Genomic DNA, 22,649 nt, shown 5'->3' on the forward strand with positions numbered 1-22,649 from the left:
GTTCTCTGGTGGTTCTCTTTCTTCCGTAGCATGCAAACAGAACATTTGTATTGTTTTACAACGTTTCAATGTTTTATGTATCATGTATCATTTCATGATGAGGCATTTGTCTTCCAACTGAATTTTCTGCGTTAGTGTTTAGCAATAGAAACAAAATAAGGAGCCCTTCCCAAACAGAGCTTTATTGGTAAATACTTCACATTTGATATCTATAGAAAGAAAGACAAATGTTGACAATTTTACAGAACCCATATGATACAGTATTATTGCATATTCACAGGCTTATCTCAAGCAACCTACCAGGAGACGGTCACACAAAATGACACATTTCACAGACTTGAAATGAGTGACTACTATAAATAACAATGCAAGATTACTTAAATACATGGAATTTGATTTTTGAAAACACCTTTGTGATATTTAGTGCTTAAAGGCAGACAGTTTAGATCAACCACAGAACTAAATAAAGAGATGAATTTAGATCCCAGTGGCATCAACGCTGTAGCAGAGAGCGTAAGAGGGGCTGATAGCCAAAACTCGAGGATGCTGAGCCTTTCACCTGACTTTTTTTTACCATCATGAATCTTGTTCTTGAGGCAGCTTTAGAGAGTAGTCACTAGCTGGCACAGCCACAAAGTCCTAAAATCAGATTTTTTTTAACCTAACCTTAACCACACTGCTAACCCTAATGTCTAACCTTAAATCTAAAGCTACATTTTGTTTTCATACATTTTTACAATAGCCAATTTTGACTTTGAAGCTGGCCCATCTAGCGGAAATGGCTCCATTCCACCTCAAGGGCAAGATTCATGACAAACGTCAACCTGCTGTCCTTTCAGGTACCAGTGCAAATTAAGAACATTCTATTGCTACACTGTTTGGAAAAACAACCATACAGTACAGGACAGAAGCTGAGTGAACAATACAAGTGGTCTCCCTTTACAAATCCGTCAGCGTGTCTGTAATGACTCCAAATGACTTGGGCTTTCTGTAGAGTAATGGACGATTAAATGGGAAATGATATAGAGATGATTAATTAAGTATTAGCCTTGTATATACAGTTATGAAAAAGGTTGTTGCCATGCACTGGAGGAAAAACCTAACGTTGTCAGGAGGAGCAACAAGAGGAAAAATATCAGTATACTGTACACACACACACAGTAGATACACAGAGCTGGTTCCTGCTGCATGCTTTCAAAGTAGGATGATGACATGCCTTTGGCCTTCAACAATTGACAAGGTTGAATCCAAGAACCGCTGTCAGTGTTTTCAATACATATTTACTTAATGCAACTGATGCCGAGAGCTTATGCTTTTTCTTCTTCCAGTGTCTATGATGTGCTATGAACAATATAGTATGTGGCAATATTACTCCAGTATGTGGATCTCTATAGTCTGAAGTGGCTTCCTTCCTAAAATGTAGGAAAGGAGACAAGGAGAGGAAGCCACTTTAGACTATTGAAATGTAACCCTGCTAAGCTTTATAAACTGAGAGCCTATTGTATGCGATGTAGGTGTCCCCTCTAGCGTTTTAATTACAGAGCCAGTCATTAGGAAAAAAAAGAGGCATCAACACACTGACATCGCTTTATGCAGTGTGTGTTTGAAAGGATCTCAAACTGGGTTGTGATCAACACATTGTTGATCATACAAGAATGTCAATAGCCTGGAGTCTCTTAAAATGTTCTATAATTTTCCCTCTGTGCACCTGTAACTACGTAGGTGTGCAAACATTCTACCATGTTTTACATTTCAAAAACCCACCCGTCTGGCAGTAGTACGCAAACTTCCCCCATTGTCTCATAGCCAGGCGGCCCATAGTGATTGGCGATGTGGTAGTCATGGAAATGTGGGAGGGATCAGAACTCGTCCTCGGAGCTGTCAGCCAATAGCATGGCTTGGTCCTGCCCGTTGCTGCTTGGCTCCCTGGGTTGCTGGAGATGAAACGGACAGATGGCAAAAGCCAAAAGTCAGGACATTCATTGCATGAAGGTAAAGGTTGTATACAGCTCAATAAGTCCATAGTCTCTTCCTCTCCATCTCCTGATGTTGTGAAAGAAACTCCAATCAGTGCAGATGAAGGTGAGGAGATGAGGTAAGGAAGCCACTTTAGACTGTTAATGCCAATTTCTACCGTAAGCTGATTTGTGGATCCTTATTTAATAGTGTAGCGCTAGTGTATTCTTATTAACCTCGGTGTGTCTGACCTTCCTCCTGCGCTGGTGTTTGAAGCTGTTCCTCTTACGGTGGATCATCCTGATGCTGTAGAGGGCCCCAACGATAAGCAGGGCCCCTGCGATGCCAATGCCCACCGGGACCAACATCCCAGACACATACCCTGCCTGGAGGGAGAGGGGACATGGTTGGGGCATGGGCGAAAGAGGGGCCACACACACAGGAGAGACAGACTAGACAAAGAGTAGTGTCCTAGAGACAAACTCTTTCAGGAGATGTTTTACATGTTTTTTTAAACTAAACTAAATAGCCAAACGGCCTGAAGGACCACACTTTCTGGCCTTTATTTTATAGTGGAGGACAGTATGGTTCCATCAGGGGAATTTAGCTGAATGCGGTGCAACTCCAAGGTTGCTACGTCCACATCAGAGGAACATAGCAGGAGTGACATTTACTGTACTGTAGGTGCAACTCCATACGATATGATATGTGGCTCTGTTCATGCCAGAGGAATTGAGCAGGAATGAATGAGCACATGATTATTGCGTTTTGGTTTTCGTGTGTTGCACTTGCGTTCAGAGGCATCTATGAATCACATGATGAGGCATAGTATTGATGTCAAATGGAAGAACCAAGGACACGGATGGTTCCTGATGTTGTGAAATTCTCTCTGGTGTTTACAGAACAACTAGTGCTCTGAGATTAGGATATCAGGATTCAAGGAAGTTGTGAGATTAGGATATCAGAACCTATTTAGACAAAGCACTTGTAACTGTTGAGCAAAGGATTGCAATAAATGGGAAAATGAATGGCTTCATTATTGCTGTTATGAGTGAATGATGCATGGAATGCTAAGGCATAAATGTATGAAGCAGACTATTCTTATTTTCAGTGTACAGTATTGTACTATAGTTCTGTGCTGTACTTGTCTATAAATGTTATGTATTATGTCGTTTTGTGTGGACCCCAGGAAGAGTAGCTGCTCCTTTAGCATTAGCTAATAGTGATCCTAATTTTAAAAATACCATTAGGGGGCAGTCTTACCTTTTCTCTGATCAGTTCCACCCATCTACGCACTGAAAAGAGAGAGTGGCTTTGAAGCACATTGAATCCACACAATGGATTTGTACCCACTATTTCAATTATACTTACACAATGGATTTGTACCCACTATTTCAATTACACTTACACAATGGATTTGTACCCACTATTTCAATTACACTTCTTTCCTAATTGAAAATATTTACCTCATATTTGATCGACCACAAAGTCGATCAAAGTCAGTTTTACATGTGTATGAATGCATGTGTGTGATTTTTGAGTATCCTCTCACTCAGGCCCTGGTTGCGCTGCACCCAGACAGGGGGTGGGGGGATGAGGCTGTAGGGAGGTCGGGTGGGGGCTGGGATGGGGGTCTCATTCAGGTCCTCTTCACTGTCCTCTTCCTCTGACTCCTCCGTGTTCTCATCCTCCTCATCCTCCTCTGGCTCCTCTACAGGAAGGAAGGAAAACAACCAATGCAACTTCCTGTAAATTTGAACTTTCATCCTTACACTGTGAAAACAATGTGTACATTTGTGTATTAGTGTGTATTATGTGTGTATTATTGTGACTCCTACCTTCAGACTCCAGTTCCTCCAGACCTGATTTGGCTGCAGGCAGTTTGGTTGTCTTGGTGACCATTGTCATGGTAATCTGCTGGGAGGTGGTGCTTATAGGATTGGTTTCGGATGTTGGCGGGGTTTCCTCTAGGTTCTGTATGGTCTCACCGCCATCTAAATATAACCATCACAGCGGGATCATTATAGTAGATATAGTGAAGTCTAACATCAACACCTATCCTTTTTGTAAAAATAAAAAATTTAAAAGAGACGTGATCATGTCTCAATGTAATGAAGTTGTGAAATTATTTTTATATTCAAATACAATCTATTTTTGGGCTTAATTGTGGTCAATTTGCTGTGTAAAATTATTATTCTTTTCTGCCCATTCACTCTAACTAAAATCGTCCCGCGGCTGAATCTAGTTGCCTACCCCTGCTTTAGACACTATTCTAGAAACTTCTAGATCTGAACAGATCGGGTGACTGTAAGCAATATGGTGAAAATATGAAGCGGACGAATGGAAGAGTGTGGAAGAATGAAGAATCACCTGTGTCAGACTGGTGTACTAGCTGTTCTGCCTCTGAAGGCGGCGGGTCTATCGGTGAACCAGAGGGGCTGATGGGCTCAGAGATCTCGGCCCCGGATGTCTGCCATGGCGACGTCCAATCTGGTAGCACTGGGGACGGAACACGGGATGGCCCTGTGTCATCTGTATCCGCAGTGACCGCCTGATCGAGATCCGCCTCTGACAGCAGCATCCCCGTGGTAACCATGGCGACAGACGGCTGTGAGTTGTCAGGCGAGAGAGTGGCCGCTGCTACCCCCGCCCCTTCGGGTGTGACATCAAAGGGCTCGAAGATGAGAGGGAGGTCCTCCGAGGACATCGTGCCCTCTGTGGCCGTGTCCTGCAAGGGAGGGGCACTGGCATCCATGGCTGTTAGTAAAATACACATACACCAAAAGATGTTGGGTCAGGACTGATTGTCCATAGGCAATTCCTACTGGTGTAGTGACTGCAAGAGATCAGCTTGGAATGTGTACTGGTGATAGTAGATCAGTTTTAAGCCCACAACTCTTCCAGTTCTCAGCTACATTCTAACTGCTCTGACAAATAAAATAAAAATGCATAAATCACATATCATAACCATGGATGGAATCCACCATGATCAGTGTTATTCTTACACAGGTTATTCTTACACAGTAACTTTTGATTTACTCACCTACTTTTCTATAGAGCTGATGAAGGTTCAATCTAAATGTTTCTTTCTGCATCTCTTTCCGGCATGCACAGTGCATTCGGAATGTATTCAGACCCCATGACTTTTTCCACATTCTGTTACGTTAGCCTTGTTCTAAATTTTTTTTTTTTTATAAAAAAAAAAATCTACACACAATACCCCATAATGACAAAGCAAAAGCTGCTTAAACTAAAAACTGATACCACATTTACATAAGTATTCAGATCCTATACTCAGTACTTTGTTGAGGCAACTTTGGCAGGGATGACAGCCTCAAGTCTACTTGGGTGTGACGCTGCAAGCTTGGCACACCTGTATTTGGTGTTTCTCCCAGATCCTCTCATGCTCTGTCAGGTTGGATGGGGAGCGTCGCTGCACAGCTATTTTCAGGTCTCTAGAGATGTTAGATCGTGTTCAAGTCCGAGCTCTGGCTGGGCCACTCAAGACTTGTCCCGAAGCCACTCCTGCATTGTCTTGGTTGTTTGCTTAGGGTCGTTGTCCTGTTGGAAGGTGAGCCTTCTTCCAAGTCTGAGGTCCTGAGCGCTCTGGAGCAGGTTTTCACCAAGGATCTCTTTGTACTTTGCCTTGTTTATCTTTCCCTCGATCCGGACTAGTCTCCCAGTCCCTGCCGCTGTAAAACATCCCCATATCATGATTCTGCCACCACAATGCTTCACCATAGGGATGGTGCCAGGTTTCCTCCAGACGTAACGCTTGGCATACAGGCCAAAGAGTTCAATCTTGGTTTCATCAGACCAGAGAATCTTGTTTCTCATGGTCTGAGAGTCCTTTAGGTGCCTTTTGGCAAACTCCACACGTGTGGTCATGTGCCTTAACTAAGGAGTGTCTTCCATCTGGCCTCATCTACCATGAAGGCCTGATTGACGGCGTGCTGCAGAGATGGTTGTCCTTCTGGAACTTTTCCCATCTCCACAGAGGAATTCTGGAGCTCTGTCAGAGTGACCATCGGGTTCTTGGTTACCTCCCTGACCAAGGCCCTTCTCCTTGGCCGGGCAGCCAGCTCTAGGAAGAGTCTTGGTGGTTCTAAACTTCTTCCATTTTAGAGTGATGGATGCCATTGTGTTCTTGGGGACCTTCAATACTGCAGAAATGTTTTCGTACTCTTACCCAGATCTGTGCCTTGACACAATCCTGTCTCGGAGCTCTATGGACAATTCCTTCGACCTCATGTCTTGGTTTTTGCTCTGACATGCACTGTCAACTGTGGGACCTTATATATAGACCGGTGTGTGCCTTTCCAAATCATGTCTAATCAATTGAATTGACCACAGGTGGACTCCAATCTAGTTGTAGAAACATCTCAAGGATGATCAATGGAAATTGGATGCACCTGAGCTCAATTTCGAGTCTCATAGCAAAGGGTCTGAATACTTTTGCAAACATTTGCAAACATTTCTTAAAACCTGTTTTCGCTTTGTCATTGTGGGGTATTGTGTATAGATTTTTTTATTTTATCCATTCTAGAATAAGGCTGTAACGTAACAAAATGTGGAAAAGGGGAGGGGTCTGAAATATTTCCAAATGCACTGTACATATTGGCTCAGGCAGACTCCTCTAATCCACTAGTCTACTGCATCACACAGTAATAACCTGCCTGGCTGACCCTGCCTAGGTATTTACTGTTCCGCTCAGAGGGAAGGAGGGATGGAGAGAGAGAGAGAAAGGGATAGAGCAAGAGGGTGAGGGAGGAGCACAAAGAGGGAAGGAAGAAATATGGATGTTGTGTGAGGAAGAGAGAGAGAGATGGAGGCTGAGTGAATCCCCCAGAGACTTGTATTACAGTCCCTGTCACTGCTGTCTGCTGGCAGTCATGTGGGTTTATTTCCACAGTCAGAAATAGAAAATAATTAGACTGCTTCCCTGGGTCCCTGCCTGCTATGCTTCAAAGTGAAGCGTGGAAAACCAAGGGGACGCCTCTCCCGTGTCACTCTGATCATCAAAGGAGATCTCTGCTGCTAGACGTGTCACTTTCATTTCCCCTTCTCTTTTGAATGAAACCTCATGAAACCTGGCGAAACGCAAAGAGGCAGAAAAATACGGTTCTCTGCCACTGAACCCATGTAATGGATTTCTATGGTGTGACACAATAACAGCCAGAGCAGCACCTTACCTTGTTGTGAGGCAGAGCAAGTCTGTTTGTGTGGGAATGTGCAAAAACTCAACAGAGAATATCAAGTGCAACTGTAGAGTAGATTAACTCCAGGTGGCCCCCAGTGGCTCTTTGAAATATCCAGTATGTACTAATTGGAACATAGCATACTGCATACTCACCCTCATTTCGCTGCAGTGGTTCAGTCCAGAGGCTGTCAGGGTCATCCTGTCTGGAGGATCCTGTCAGGGCCGGTCCAAGGTCGGCCAGGGAGGGGTTTGAGAGAGAAGGCGCTGTCTCTCCATCTTGGTGCCACGGAGTGGCAGGGCCGGTGGCCTCTAGACCACTAGGGGGCAGCAATGAAGCTTCTCCTCTGGATCCCCATACTGACGGAGGGATGGAGGTCAAAGGTGAGTGTTTAAGGATGCTTTGGGGAGATAAGGAGCTTGGTCTGGTCGTCTCTGTCTCCTGGCTCAGAAGAGGAGCTCCGACGTCGGTCAAGCTCTGTCTGACTTCCCCCTCCTCTCCTCCATGGAGGTCTGGCCTCTCTTCTAGGATGAGGTCTCTCCTCTCCCCAGCTGGGTGCGTCCCTGACTGGCTGTCTGGCTCTGGGGCTCTGGCTGCTGCGGAGGCATCATGTAAAGCAGCTCTAGATGTATTCACGGCCTCTGTCATCCCGTGCTTCTCTCCTATGGAAGCTAACATTGCCCCAGTGGTGGTAATAGGTACATTCTCCATGGTTTTCTCTTCGGGCCCTACTCTCATCTCTTTGTCTGTGTAGAGTTCTGGAGCTTCTGCAGGCTGTCTGTGAGTCTCCTTCCCCTCAAACAAGCTCTCAGAGGCAGCCCCCGTCTTAGCCTCCCTCCCCTGGCTCTCAGCCCCAGCCACTCCTCGTCCATGACTGTCCCTGTTTCCTACCTGCGTCACTGGCTCTATCCCCCCTAGTTCGCTTCCGTCCACATCTGGGCCAGTGCCTCCCCCTGCTCCTACATTCTCTGATAGGTCAGTCCAGCTGCCAGTCCTGTGTTCTGCCATCCCATAGGACAGTCTGCCAGGATCAGAGGGTCCAGATTGAACACTTGTTGATATGACACTGGCAGGTGTTGCTGGTGTTAAACAGGGCTCTCCCTCCATTGGCTCTCCAGCTTGTCCATCACAGCCACTGTCCTGTGTGGAGGGTGCGTAGTCGTGGAGGGGCGGAACTGGGGTGCTGTAGACGCAGAGACAAACCCCTGCCAGAAGGAGGTGATGGAGGGTCACAGAGAAGAGCATCTCTCCCATCTCTCACCACAAAGTAAACATGGAGAAGGAGAGAGGGGTCGCAGTGGCTAGAAGGGAGGGGTCAGGCGACAGGGGCAGGTCACACCCAAATGGTGTGGAGATTCAACTTAGGAAAGAGAAGGGGTAAAAAACAAAGGGATATATTCAGCTCCTGATAAATGCAATGACTTAGAACTGCTGTGAATATGTGGCGCAGTGGCGCAGCGCTATAAGGCACTGCATCTCACTGCTAGAGGCGTCACTACAGACCCTGGTTCGATTTCAGGCTGTATCACAACCGTCCGTGATTGGGAGTCCCATAGGGTGGCACACAATTGGCTCAGCATCGTCCGGGTTTGGCCGGGGTAGGCCGTCATTGTAAATAAGAATTTGTTCTTAACTTACTTGCCTAGTTAAATGAAGGTTCAATTAAACTGGAGCATGTAGATATTGAAGCCAGATAAGGTGTTCGAATGACGACTGTGAGGCACACTGCACTTATAGGAATAGAGAATTTGTTTGAGAATTTCACCACTCATTTATTGCTGAAGCCTAACCTAAGGTAATTGAGGCTGAGAATTATATGAGCTTTTCTGTCAGCCTTTCCTTTGATGCTGCAGACTGGCAGTTTCTTAAACAGCTTTGTGGAACATTTGGACTATCTCTCTACCCCTTGCTGTTTTCTATCCCGCTCTCTGGCTATTGTGCTTCTAGTCCATTCCTTTCCACACACACACACACACACACACACACACACACACACACACACACATTCAGTACAGCCTGACACAGCAAACCCTTGCACTTTTAAAATGACTATTAATAGCAGGTTTTCTCTCCAGAACTACTCAGTCTTGTTCAGTTGGACTCTGTCGAATACAGCAGGTTAATATGTTTAGATAGATAGGCCTAACCCTCACATAACAGTTTCAGTGAGTGCATTTTCATATCAAATGTACCACACAAATACAAATAGATACTGTTTGTTTATCGCTCTGGTGCTATTTTCACAAGTATGTGGTGAATGTTCAATACTCTTAGGTTCAAAACTCCAAAGTAGTAACACTCAAAAACTGTTTACTGTGCATTCATTTTGTTAGGAGACATCATTCACCACATAACCATTGATTCAAAATATGTTTACTTTGAAATACCATGATCACCAACACACAGCATAATGATATCTTCAGTTGCTTTAACAACCAGCTAATCCAATAGCAGAAAATGCAAGATATATTTTTCAAATGTAATATGCTACAGTACTGTACAGTTAGATGAAGTAATAGTCAAATGTATTTTTGTCTTGATGAATACAATCCTGATGTAACAGTATAGCTTCCGTCCCTCTCCTCACCCCTACCTGGGCTCGAACCAGGGACCCTCTGCACACATCTACAATAGCCATTTCGCTAGCCATTTTACATCGGTTACACTGACATAGATCTGGATTGATGTCATTGCATGCCTCATCCATGACCTGAAGTAGGGTGGCAAAACTCATGGGGATGGAAATCATTCATCTTCCATCTGTATTGTAATCATGCACTGTATTTTACCGTATTGTATTGCACTTACAGTGTCTTCAGAAAGAAAATCCCAGCAGCGTTGCAGTTCTTGACACAAACAGGTGCGCCTGGCACCTACTACCATACCCCGTTCAAAGGCACTTAAGTCTTGCCCATTCACCCTCTGAATGGCACACCCACACAATCCATGTCTCTATTGTCTCACGGCTTTAAAATCTTTTTTTAACCTGTCCCCTCTCCTTCATCTACACTGATTGAAGTGGATTTAACAAGTGACATTAATAATGGTACATAGCTCTCACCTGGATTCACCTGGTCAGTCTAAGTAATGGAATTGCAGGTGTTCCTAATGTACATTTTCATTATGAAGTTCTCAAAATCTGTTGTAGACAAACCAGTTCAAAATCTATAGGTCTAGCAAATGGTTAAGTGATCATCAATTTAGAAACATGTATTTTAACAAATGAGAAGACAATCATATGAAAAGTAATGTGAGTATTGCATTTTGAAAAGCAATTACTTTATATGACCATGTGTTACAATGTTTAACATGTATTTCCAGATGAAAACCCGATCAAAATGTGCTTAGAGGTTTAAACAACTATCTTTTTCGTTACATGTTTTGAGTGTGCAAAGGGTGGCTTCTTTGAAAAATATAAAATACTAAATTTTGGTTACTACATAATTCCATATGTGTAATTTCATAGTTTTGATGTCTTCACTATTATTCTACGTTGTAGAAAATAGTATAAAAAAAAAAAGAAAAACCCTTGAATGAGTAGGGGTGTCCATACTTTTGACTGGTACCATACTTGGGAAAATTGCACCAAAGCCATTGGGGGGAAAAAAACTATAATACCATTATAATAACAGAAAGAACACGTTCAAATGTGAAGTAATGAAGAGAATAGGACACCGCACTAAAACGTTTAAATGGTATCAGGAGCATTTTTCTAGATTTTAGTTCCCATTGGGTTGCCTGGGAGACACCCTGCTTACCTCAGCCTCCCTGTATTGCTGCGTGTGTCAGACAGGTATCTCACAGACATCAACATCAAATCCTGACACACAAACACACAAACAGACACACACCTAACTCTTGCCAAACACCACCGATCCCCCTGCTGTGTTGCGCACAAAGCTGTCCATCGCTAATCAATGGTAATTAATGCACTCAACAAGAGTCAAGAGAGCAGCCTGCTGCTTGACACCCAGAATACATGTTATGAGCTAATTATGAGGATTTGAATAGACCTCCGGTAAAACAAACATCATCATCCTGATCCACGCCACTGCGGCGCAGGCACAATCAGCTTTAGCGTACACATCCCATGCCGAGATTTTAGTAGTCTTCTCGTGCATTCAAATCCGCGTATTCATACGTACGTTTGAGACTATGCAACATAGGCTACAGTAGCGAGAGTGCTTCTCATCCTATCAACTGTTCTAGCAATAATGCAGATCATTTTTATATTTCAAATAGATCAATAAATAAAAACAGGTTAGGTAAGATGAAAAGTCTAAGGACAGGTTAGGATGCACGTAGTATAATAATGCATGGTCCTTACCTGCCAGAGTCAAAGAAGGGAATGATGTTTACCTCATTGCAAAGGGCGGTATGCCCCCCCCCCCCTCCCCTCCCCAGGCTTTCCTTTAAACAAAGGGTTGTATATTACAACAGCTTCAATATCATATCAATAAACTGCCAATATCGATCCGGAAGCAAGCTGAAGGAATAGCCTAGTCTTTATTATTGTACTGATCAGCATCAACCAATGTATGCTTCGGAGTGCGTGTGCATGCGCGCGACTGTGGTGCTGAACTGGCAGTGTCTCAATCTTGATCTGTGATTGAGTGCGTGGAGAGATATGATTTATGAAGAACGTTCAGTAATATTTCACGTTTAGTGGGTTGAATAACAGGTAATTGTTTTAGTGGTGGATTTTTTTTCTCTCCAAATTCTATTTGTAGAACCTCAAATGTCGTTTTTGTTCGAGGTGGTGCTAAATGGACAGCTCTTTGGAACCTGTGTTGTGCGTCTCTTAGAACGTAATACATTCATAAATGTGATAAATGTGAAATCTGAACAATAGCCAAATGTAAGGAAATTACCTAATAAAAAATTGTGTCAGACCAACTATCTCTCTACTCAAGGCATAACTTCATGGCAAATTTAAAAAACACAGAACGTCTCTCTTTTCATCCTTTCATTTCTAGATACTTTGGGCAGTATAGGGATAGGCTATGCCGTTAATTTCAAGTTCTTTATAGACAGTTCATATTCTCAGTGCATATATGGGCTGTACAATTGCCTTTTATACATGTTTGGATGTGACTATAGACCGGTAGATTTTGTAAAATGTATTTCAAATGTTTGTTTGATTTCATTTAAAACATAAAAGTATCATCCCATAAATTAATTTAAAGAGGGCCATCTATTTTTAAGCAGGCGAGTTCCACGGACGTCATTCCTCAAACTGAGAGGATACAGCCGAACCCAACAGGAATTCATGTCATTGCACTTGCATGTCGTATATTTAGTAAATACTCCATATTGGAAACGATTAAATACATATAAACGTTAAAATGCCCTTGTTTGAAGGGTTGGGGAGTGGAGGGGAGAAAACTGCAGTAGTCATTGATTTAGGAGCAGCCTACACAAAGTGAGTATTTAGTTAGCTAGCTATGTTGTTGGCTAGCATAGCTAACTTTGGCTAGCCGACTACGTTATCTACTGTTAGCAACATTGGCCACTTGCAGTTAAAACGGCTAAGTAATGAACATCAATCCGAGGTTTCATGGATTTAAGTAAATATAGACCGAGTGTCCACTGTTTAGACCACGTTATTTAGTCAGCCTAAATGTGTTAGTAATATGCTATTGCTGAAAAAGGGCTAGCAATGATGTTTAACGTTAGCAAGCTATCTGGCGAACAGCAGCAGTCTAGTGCCTGGGGCAGGTCATATGAGAAACAGATGAGACCCTCAACTCTGCTTCTGTACTGTATATTGACACACACTAAGGCCTTTTGTCAATGAATGTGGACTCAATGAGTATTGACACTGCCTGACAAGTGCCAATGATTTCACCCACCAAACTAAATGGTTTTGTATGATGATGCAGATGTGGCTTTGCTGGAGAGACAGGGCCCAGGTTCATAATTCCCAGCGAGATCCAGAAGCCTGGACAACAACAGGTGAGTTAGTTACTGAGCGAATGACTAGTGCTATTTAACTTATTGACAGACCCTGTTAAAATGGACAGCCTCGCCTATAACCATTACTGACGGTGTGTGTCTTCTGTCACAGTCTATCAAAGTAGTTCAGTACAACATCAACACAGAGGAGCTCTACTCCAACCTCAAGGAGTTCATCCACATGCTCTACTTCAGGTGAGGCTCTTTTGACGAAGTAGTGTGTTCAATGACTGACACATTAATAGAGAGAATCTGAAAGTAACCATGAGTGACTGTGTAGTCTAGAATAAATGTCTGTGTCTACTCCCCTCCTGCCCCGCACAGGCATCTGCTGGTCAACCCTCGTGACCGGAGAGTGGTGATCATCGAGTCAATCCTCTGCCCCTCTCATTTCAGAGAAACTCTCACCAAGGTCTTCTTCAAACAGTTTGAGGTACTGTCTGAGACCTCTGATCAACAGTTGCAGTCAGAAGTTTACATACACTTAGGTTGGAGTTTTTCAACCACTCCACAAATTTCTTGTTAAGTCGGTTAGGTCATCTGCTGTGTGCATGACACAAGTAATTTTTCCAACAATTGTTTACAGACAGATTATTTCACTTATAAATCACTGTATCACAATTCCAGTGGGTCAGAAGTTTACATACACTAAGTTAACTGTGCCTTTAAACAGCTTGTAAAATCCCAGAAAATGATGTCATCGCTTTAGAAGCTTCTGATAGGCTAATTGACATAATTTGAGTCAATTGGAGGTTTACCTGTGGATGTATTTCAAGGCCTACCTTCAAACTCAGTGCCTCTTTGCTTGACATCATGGGAAAATCAAAAGAAATCAGCCAAGACTTCCATGGGAAAAATTGTAGACCTCCACAAGTCTGGTTCATCCTTGGGAGCAATTTCCAAACGTCTTAAGATACCGCTTTCATCTGTACAAACAGTAGTACACAAGTATAAACTAGAGGTCGACTGATTAGGATTTTTACAAAAAAAAATGGCCGATGAATCGCTATCGGCTTTTTTTGGTCCTCCAATAATCGGTATCAGCGTTGAAAAATCATAATCAGTCGACCTCTAGTCGAGATATGTATGTATATATATATATATATTTGTTATAATGACAATTACAACAATACTGAATGAACATATTTTAACATTAACATTTGAACATATTATTTTAACTTAATATAATACATCAATAAAATCAATTTTGTCTCAAATAAATAATGAAACATGTTCAATTTGGTTTAAATAATGCAAAAACACAGTGTTGGAGAAGAAAGCAATATGTGCTATGTAAGAAAGCTAACGTTTAAGTTCCTTGCTCAGAACATGAGAACATATGAAAGCTGATGGTTCCTTTTAACACGAGTCTTCAATATTCCCAGGTAAGAACTTTTAGGTTGTAGTTATTATAGGACTGTTTCTCTCTCTACCATTTGTATTTCATATACCTTTCACTATTGGATGTTCTAATAGCTACTTTAGTATTGCCAGCCTAATCTCGGGAGTTGATAGTCTTGAAGTCATAAACAGCACAATGCTTGAAGCACAGCGAAGAGCTGCTGGCAAATGCAGGAAAGTGCTGTTTGAATGAATGCTTACAAGCCTGTGGTGCCTACCATCGCTCAGTCAGACTGCTCCATCAAATCATAGACTTAACTATAATATAATAACACACAGAAATACGAGCCTTAGGTCATTTAATATGGTCAAATCCGGAAACTGTCATTTTGAAAACAAAACATTTATTATTTCAGTGAAATATGGAACCGTTCTGTATTTTATCTAACAGGTGGCATCCATAAGTCTAAATATTGCTGTTACATTGCACAACCTTCAATGTTATGTCATAATTATGTGAAATTCTGGCAAATTAATTATGGTCTTTGTTAGGAAGAAATGGTCTTCACACAATTCGCAATGAGCCAGGCGGCCCAAACTGCTGCATATACCCTGACTCTGCTTGCACAGAACGCAAGAGAAGTCACACAATTATCCTAGTTAAAATAAATTAATGTTAGCAGGCAATATTAACTAAATATGCAGGTTTAAAAATATATACTTGTGTATTGATTTTAAGAAAGGCATTGATGTTTATGGTTAGGTACACATTGGTGCAACGACAGTGCTTTTTTCACGAATGCGCTTGTTAAATCATCCGTTTGGCGGAGTAGGCTGTGATTCAATGATAAATTAACAGGCACCACATCGATTATATGCAACGCAGAACAAGCTAGATAAACTATTAATATCATCAACCATGTGTAGTTAACTAGTGATTATGTTAAGATTGATTGCTTTTTTATAAGATAAGTTTAATGCTAGCTAGCACCTTACCTTGGTTCCTTGCTGCACTCGTGTAACATGTAGTCAGCCTGCCACGCAGTCTCCTCGTGGAGTGCAATGTAATCGGCCATAATCAGTGTCCAAAAATGCCGATTACCGATTGTTATGAAAACTTGAAATCGGCCCTAATTAATCAGCCATTCCGATTAATTGGTCGACCTCTAGTATAAACACCATGGGACCACACAGCCGTCATACCACTCAGGAAGGAGACGTGTTCTGTCTCCTAGAGCTGAACGTACTTTGGTGCGAAAAGTGTAAATCAATCCCAGAACAATAGCAAAGGACCTTGTGAAGATGCTGGAGGAAACTGATACAAAAGTATCTATATCCACAGCAAAACGAGTCCTATAGCGACATAACCTGAAAGGCCGCTCAGCAAGGAAGAAGCCACTGCTCCAAAACCGCCATAAAAAAGCCAGATTATGGTTTGCAACTGCACATGGGGACAAAGATAGTAATTTTTGGAGAAATGTCCTCTGGTCTGATAAAACAAAAATAGAACTGTTTGGCCATAATGACCATCCTTATGTTTGGAGGAAAAAGGGAGATGCTTGCAAGCCGAAGAACACCATCCCAACCGTGAAGTATGGGGGTGGCAGCATCATGTTGTGGGGGGTGTTTTGCTGCAGGAGGGACTGGTGCACTTCACAAAATAGATGGCATCATGAGGCAGGACAATTGTGTGGATATATTGAAGTAACATCACAAGGCATCAGTAAGGAAGTTAAAGCTTGGTTGCAAATGGGTCTTCCAAATGGACAATGACCCCAAGCATACTTCCAAAGTTGTGGCAAAATGGCTTAAGGACAACAAAGTCAAGGTATTGGAGTGGCCATCACAAAGCCCTGACCTCAATCCTATAGAAAAGTTGTGGGCAGAACTGAAAAAGTGTGTGCGAGCAAGGAGGCCAACAAACCTGACTCAGTTACACCAGCTCTGTCAGGAGGAATGGGCCAAAATTCACCCAACTTATTGTGGGAAGCTTGTGGAAGGCTACCCGAAATGTTTGACCCAAGTTAAACAATTTAAAGGCAATGCTACTAAATACTAATTGAGTGTATGTAAACTTCTGACCCACTGGGAATGTGATGAAAGAAATAAAAGCTGAAATAAATCATTCTCTCTACTATTATTCTGACATTTCACATTCTTAAAATAAAGTGGGGATCCTAACAGACCTATGACAAGTCACTTTTACTAGGATTAAATATCAGGAATTGTGAAAGACTGAGTTTAGATGTATTTGGCTAAGGTGTATGTAAACATCCGACTTCAACTGTATATGTCTAGAACCACTTTGCCGGAGGCAGGTGATTGCTGATGTAATGAACCTGGTACAAAAACCGAATCCACACTGACTAGATGGGTGTAAGCAAAATGGTGAATGCAATGCTCCCCTAAGCCAATTGGGAAGCTAGATGGAGCCATCTCCATATTGCCTACTCCTAACAGTAGGTGGAAGACAAAAGGGGCAAGGATTTTATATTTTCAGATCAGGCGAGGATGTTTTGGATTACCCTCTTACCCATGTTTCCAAGGTGCCCTCGGTGCTGTTTGCCCCCAGCCACCTTATGGCCATAATGTCTCTGGGCATCAACTCAGGCCTGGTGATGGACTGTGGCTACACGGAGACACTGGTGCTGCCTGTGTATGAGTGCATCCCCATCCTGCCAGCCTGGGAAGCTCTGCCTTTGGGTGGAAAGGCCATTCATAAGTAAGTAGTGTGCGTGTGTTTTAAAAATAAAAATACAATTGGATGGTGTAATCATGTGAAGTATGTTCGCGTATGTGTTACTTTGCTTGCCTCACATACTGAACTTCAGGGAAACAACCTGTTGTTCACCTCCTTGAGAACTGTGTGTTTCAAGCCGTAGTTTCTTGTTTTTCCCGGCCTTGACAGAATGAAGTGTATCAAGGTGTGTGCTTTCTGAGGTACTTGCCCCCCTTTGTTCTAAGTGGCTGTGTGTTTTCTACCCTTCAGGGAGTTGGATGGGCTCCTGGTGGAACAGTGTACAGTAGACTCAGACTCCAGTACTGGACAGAGTCTGCCTACAGTCATTGGTAACACCCCCACATCAGAAACCTACTTGTCAATAACACCAGCAACTTACCTCACAACTGAAGCAGTGCTTTGTCATTGTATAAACTGTGTTAGTTTGCTACCACCGTGGATTCTCTTGTTTTCTGTGGCTATATCATGCGTTGTGTATAGCTGTTGTTGACAATCTTGTTGATTCATTTTTCAAAAGGAGTTTCATAGTGATGCTGGTATTCCGTTGTTATAAGAAAGGAATGAAAGTTATAATCTCTCTCTGGGTGAATCAATCATGCGACACTGTATTCAGAAGTCCTTGTTATGGCGTGATGTGAAAGGAAGGCGAGACCCGCTCCTTCTCTCTTTTGAATTATGTATATACACATGGCCTTCTTTCTCTCCTTCTGTACTGCATCCTGGGGGTTCTGTTCTGTTCTGAGTGAATCATCATGAAGAGCAGCAGTAGCTCTCTAGCTAGCGGACGCAGGGCTAGGCAGTTTGGATAGGCATCAATAATTAAAACAGGCATAGCATAAACCACCTCTCTCTCTGCACTACTGAACCACACCACTGCAGAACCACGGCACGACTGAATGGAGTATTACAGTCAAATTAATAATGTAGACTATGCGTTGGTTCGACTGTTATGAATGCATACATTAAACTGTAGCAAACATATCTGGAGCAGGTAAAAGGTATATATCAAATTGGGACTTAGTGAACTGCACTCATCAAGAGTGGATATAATCCACTCTCTTCACGTTCTCCATAATTCCTAAACCCGTGAGTGCAACTCCGTAGTCGATTGTGGTTTCCTCTCCTTGTCTCAGATGCAACCCCCCCATGGCGTGCCCCGTTCGACTGCAACGAGACTCAGTCGTTTAGTACAGTAGCAGAAGCGTTGACGTGAAATGAAGGGCTCTGTGAGGTTTGTGTTTAAGGAAGGCTTAAGTGGGTCACAGAAAAATAAGTCACTTTCTTTTCATCCTGTCTTTCTTTCCCAGGCTCCATCCCAGAGGAGGTTGTGGAGGATATCAAGGGTATGTTCAAAAGAGACTGAAACCACTTTTCATTTATTTATTGCCTTCATACAGACAAAACAGACTGCTGGGACTCGATTCCTGTTTGGCAGTTAAATGGAATGGATTTTTTGCTACATTCATGTATGTTGGTGGTGTTTAGTATATTCACATTGACCCTCTAATGCTGTTTGTGTTGTCTTGTTGTCCAGTCAGGACCTGTTTCATCAGTGACCTACAGAGAGGCCTGAAGATCCAGGAGGCCAAGTTTAACCTGGGCGGCACGGCTGAGGTCAGTGACCTTTGACCCCCCTCAAAAAATGTCCAGTCAGTCATGTCTGTGTTTGGATTGTGTCCGGTATTTCAAAGAGTAGTTATTGCTGTGTTCTTCCAATAAATGCCCTTTCATTAAAGTTGGTATTATAGTCCAGTGCATTTGAGACCCTAACATCCATGTTCTTCTCCTTGTAGCGTCCAACACCACCCCCTGATGTTGATTACCCATTGGATGGGGAGAAGATTCTGCATATTAAGGGACCAATCAGGTAGCTGTTTGTCCTCTGGCCCCTCCACCCCCCTGAATAGCTGTTATACTTTACTAACACTAGCAATGTGGAAAACTATGGAAAATATCCTCAAATATGGAACATACCCTCAACTGAATGCAAGTAATGATACAATTACAAGACACGGCAAATGTGTTGTCCATTTCATTCATGTCCAGTACACTTCCAAACCTAGATATCTGGTTCTGTGTCTCCTCTTTAATATCTGGGTCACCTTCTATTATTGAATTTGGGCTGTCTCTGCAAGGTCATTCATGATGAGTGTCTGTCTGCTCTTCTCAACGGCGGCTAATGAGACGCTGCGATTTCCCCTTGGGGGTCGCAAAAATGTTTATTGAATTGAAATGAAGGTTGTGTTTTTTTTTTTTTTTTGCAAAGACTTTATTGCAGAGACTCTTTGAGTGACGGGATGGTTCTGTTTTGTAAGCAATCGTAATACAATTCAGATGTATTGCAGGGACTCTGTGATGGAGATGCTGTTCGAGCAGGACAACGAGGAGAAGAGTGTGGCCTCTCTGGTGCTTGACGCTCTGGTCAAGGTAACATTTGCATTGGTTTGTTTCTGTTCGAACAGCAAAGAGATGAGATGCTGCCGAAATATGTGGGTACTGAATTCATAAGTTGCAACACTGTCTTCATCAGTAATTACTGCACAATGTTGCGTCGGTCACAACGGCCTTTCATCAGACATCTGCGTCTTCTCATTAAAATCAGCCATTCTATAATTCCTTCCTTCCTTATTTTCCATTTTGTGATGACGAACGCTTCCCCCTGAAACGTACGAGAGACTTACTTTAACCCTGTTACCATAGCAACACTCCCAGACTCTGGTTCGCCGAGGTGAAATCGGCTTGGTTCCTTTTGAGAGGAGCCTGATCAGACCAACGACAGACCATTAATCTCAATAGGCAGTACAGCTTCCAGTACTCCTGCTGCTGGCCCAGTGCTTGTGCTGCACTCACACTGTAAGCACAGTACCATAAGCACTCGTTGGTCTCAGTGGACTAGTTTGACAGGCAGTCGCAGGAAGCTAGTTAACAGTCCACTCCACTTCTCTGCAGTTTACAATGTCAATGAGGTTTCTCTCCTGAGAGACCAGCACTTCTGTCCCGCTCAGGAGTAACAGGGCGGCAGGGAAGTCAGCAACCTGAACCTCGTTTATCATGCTCATGTCCAGGTGAGCCTATGTCAGATTTATACATTTGCGTGACCATTTTCCTCTCTAATTTCAGTACATACGTACATTACGGTCATACTGCATGGATGCTGATCTACTTCTACCTGGCTAGTCAGAGTCTTGTTCCTCTCTAGGTTTCTTCCCACCCAGGCCCTAAAGAGTTTTCCTTGCCACTGCTTCCTCTGCTTGGCACAGTTTGCTGTGAAGCACTTAGCAAGTACAACTGATTTAGTTGCGCGGAAATGAACACAATTTGAATGATTTGATTCATTGATACATTTTTTATCATATTTTAAAAAATACATATAATCTTATAAATCTCCATTTCTGTCCCATTGACTTTATTAACATTATTGGGAGTTTAATTTTGTGAACAGGACATTTGAGAAAATATGACTGATTTGATACATTTGTAACCACGTGTTTCCATCTGAATAAACCCCTTAGTGTCCCATCGACACTCGTAAGGCTCTGTCTGAGAACCTGGTGATCATCGGGGGCACGGCCATGCTGCCTGGCTTCCTGCACCGGCTCCTGGCTGAGATACGCCTCCTGGTGGAGAAACCCAAGTACCGCGACGCCCTGGCCACCAAGAGCTTCAGGCTGCACAGTCCTCCAGCCAAACCCAACTGCACCGCATGGCTTGGAGGTGAGACACAGATTAGTCTGATAACCAGCCTTGTCCTTAGACACTGTAGAGCTGTATGGATCCGATGGGTGTAGGAATACAATAATAGCTAAGCTGCGAGGTGATTGATACTACAGCTAATGGCCATGGGTTAGAGATCAACCTGCCCCCCCCCCCCCCCCCCCAGACTGATTAGGTCTAAACCAGCTGTGAATAACCCTGTGTCTCCTGCTTTACTCTCCCTGTTTAGGAGCAATCTTTGGAGCACTGCAGGACATCCTGGGTAGCCGCTCCGTGTCCCGTGACTACTACAACCAGACAGGCCGTATCCCTGACTGGTGCTGTCTCAGCTCCCCACCCCCAGAATCAGTATATGATGCAGGGAAGACCCCACCACCGCTCATGAAGAGAGCCTTCTCCACTGAGAAATAAACCGCCAGATCAGACAGTGTCTACTTCTAGTCTGCATCTGCTATCTATGTCATCCTATACCCTAAATAGTGCACTACTTTGGGCCCTGGTCCTGGGGAAAAAGGTGCCATTTCGGACGTAGTCCACACTAGACACAACAAACTCATCCCAGACAAAAAAAAAGTTTGACCTACCAGATGTTATAGGTACGTCTCAATAGTCTGTCGTGGCTTCCTCTCGTGCTCCAGAGTGACGCAGCGGTCTAAGACACTGCATCTCAGTGCTAGAGGCGTCAATACAGACCCTGGATCGATTCCAGGCTTTATCACAACCGTCCGTAATTGGGAGTCCCATAGGGCCGGGGTAGGCCGTCATTGTAAATAAGAATTTGTTCTTAACTGACTTGCCTAGTTAAATAAAGGTTGAAATAAAAATAAATAAAATGCCCTTACCCTCATCTGTACTGAACAGAATTGATGGTGGTGAGAGCAGTATGGAAAAATCCTTCGACAAAGGAGACAAGGCCATGAAGTCACGGTAGACTATGGAGATGCACCCAGCATCTCAACCCCCAGACGGCTGTGGATTATGGGGGTTGTAGTTTTAGTTCTGTCAGTCTTTATGTGCCTGTTTTTGTTCTGTAAGACTCCTCCTCCTGACCTATGCCACACTGCCATCCAGACTCTGCTCACTCTATTGCTAAACTACAGCTCACTGATACAGTAGTCAGCATTTTATATGAGAGAACTGTGCTATGGCCATGGATTCCGGGGTCAGGTAGATCACTTTCTGGACCAGATCTTTGTAAAGGCGGTCTTGATTTGTGGCCATGTGTTTGACCTCCCCTTTACGCAGAAGTGTTGGTTTGACTCTGCCGAACTGATGCGTTTCATGTTAAAACATGCCGTTGAGCTGCATTTGAAAACTGTCGGTAAGAAAATGTACTGTAGGTGAACCAGATAAATTGCAGTTCAGTATTCAAATGTTGCTTTGTCAAGTTGCTCTTTATGTCGTCATTGTGAATGCTACCCCAGGCATTGTTGTTCAGCAAATATGAAGTGTTTTATTAGCCATGTATTTATTGTTTCTTCTTTTGCCATGTAAAACATTGCAATATCAGTTTCAATCTCCCAAGAGCTCATATCTGTAATGCTTCAACTCAAATAGCGTTAAATAAACATTCCTGGAACGTTCCCACTGTTGCTCGTATCCTTTTCCTTAGTGTTGTCTTTCCTGTCTTGTCTGTTTATGTCGCTCTGCCCCCTCAGTCTTTCATGAGGCTTCTTTCTCACTCTCCAGAGCCTCCAAGTGATGTTTCACACTGATATTCCCACAGCTTGCTTCGCTGTTGAAAC

General features: G+C 43.2%; 2 protein-coding genes across 3 annotated transcripts; one reads left to right on the plus strand and one right to left on the minus strand.

The window, feature by feature from the left end:
• Positions 1 to 164: 164 nt before the first annotated feature.
• LOC110529855 (uncharacterized) lies at positions 165 to 11,783 on the minus strand. 2 transcript variants are annotated; one of them, XM_021612462.3, is made up of 8 exons: positions 11,482 to 11,783; positions 7,310 to 8,514; positions 4,327 to 4,713; positions 3,795 to 3,950; positions 3,509 to 3,667; positions 3,220 to 3,251; positions 2,208 to 2,342; positions 165 to 1,934 (listed from the first exon to the last, which is right to left on the minus strand). In XM_021612462.3, exons 2-8 carry the CDS (start codon positions 8,406 to 8,408, stop codon positions 1,860 to 1,862), a joined length of 2,043 nt encoding a protein of 680 aa, XP_021468137.2. In that variant the 5' UTR covers positions 8,409 to 8,514; positions 11,482 to 11,783; the 3' UTR covers positions 165 to 1,859. The 2 variants fall into 2 exon arrangements, with proteins under 2 accessions (XP_021468137.2, XP_021468135.2); XM_021612460.3 differs by having other exon boundaries at positions 2,193 to 2,342.
• Positions 11,784 to 12,128: 345 nt separating this feature from the next.
• Positions 12,129 to 22,487, plus strand: LOC110529857 (actin-related protein 10). The gene is made up of 12 exons (XM_021612464.3): positions 12,129 to 12,576; positions 13,037 to 13,109; positions 13,222 to 13,304; positions 13,434 to 13,542; positions 16,997 to 17,172; positions 17,440 to 17,519; positions 18,498 to 18,533; positions 18,725 to 18,804; positions 18,984 to 19,057; positions 19,536 to 19,617; positions 20,703 to 20,904; positions 21,134 to 22,487. The coding sequence occupies exons 1-12, from the start codon at positions 12,500 to 12,502 to the stop codon at positions 21,313 to 21,315; spliced, it is 1,254 nt and encodes a 417-aa protein (XP_021468139.1). The 5' UTR covers positions 12,129 to 12,499; the 3' UTR covers positions 21,316 to 22,487.
• Positions 22,488 to 22,649: the final 162 nt, after the last annotated feature.

Source organism: Oncorhynchus mykiss, chromosome 8 (assembly GCF_057628025.1).
Source record: "Oncorhynchus mykiss isolate SJ-2025 chromosome 8, ASM5762802v1, whole genome shotgun sequence".
NCBI lineage: Eukaryota > Metazoa > Chordata > Actinopteri > Salmoniformes > Salmonidae > Oncorhynchus > Oncorhynchus mykiss.

What these genes read in the sequence shown, in the direction of transcription:
- LOC110529857 (XM_021612464.3), top strand. Translation starts at nt 12,500, where the DNA reads ATGCCCTTGTTTGAAGGGTTGGGGAGTGGAGGGGAGAAAACTGCAGTA. An exon ending in GAGTCTGCCTACAGTCATTG is followed by an intron (nt 17,520 to 18,497) that starts GTAACACCCCCA and finishes TTTCTTTCCCAG; the next exon opens with GCTCCATCCCAGAGGAGGTT. An exon ending in TGCTTGACGCTCTGGTCAAG is followed by an intron (nt 19,618 to 20,702) that starts GTAACATTTGCA and finishes TAAACCCCTTAG; the next exon opens with TGTCCCATCGACACTCGTAA.
- LOC110529855 (XM_021612460.3), bottom strand. Translation starts at nt 8,408, where the DNA reads ATGGGAGAGATGCTCTTCTCTGTGACCCTCCATCACCTCCTTCTGGCA. An exon ending in AGTACACCAGTCTGACACAG is followed by an intron (nt 3,951 to 4,326) that starts GTGATTCTTCAT and finishes GGTTATATTTAG; the next exon opens with ATGGCGGTGAGACCATACAG. An exon ending in GGAAGGTCAGACACACCGAG is followed by an intron (nt 1,935 to 2,192) that starts GTTAATAAGAAT and finishes TTTCATCTCCAG; the next exon opens with CAACCCAGGGAGCCAAGCAG.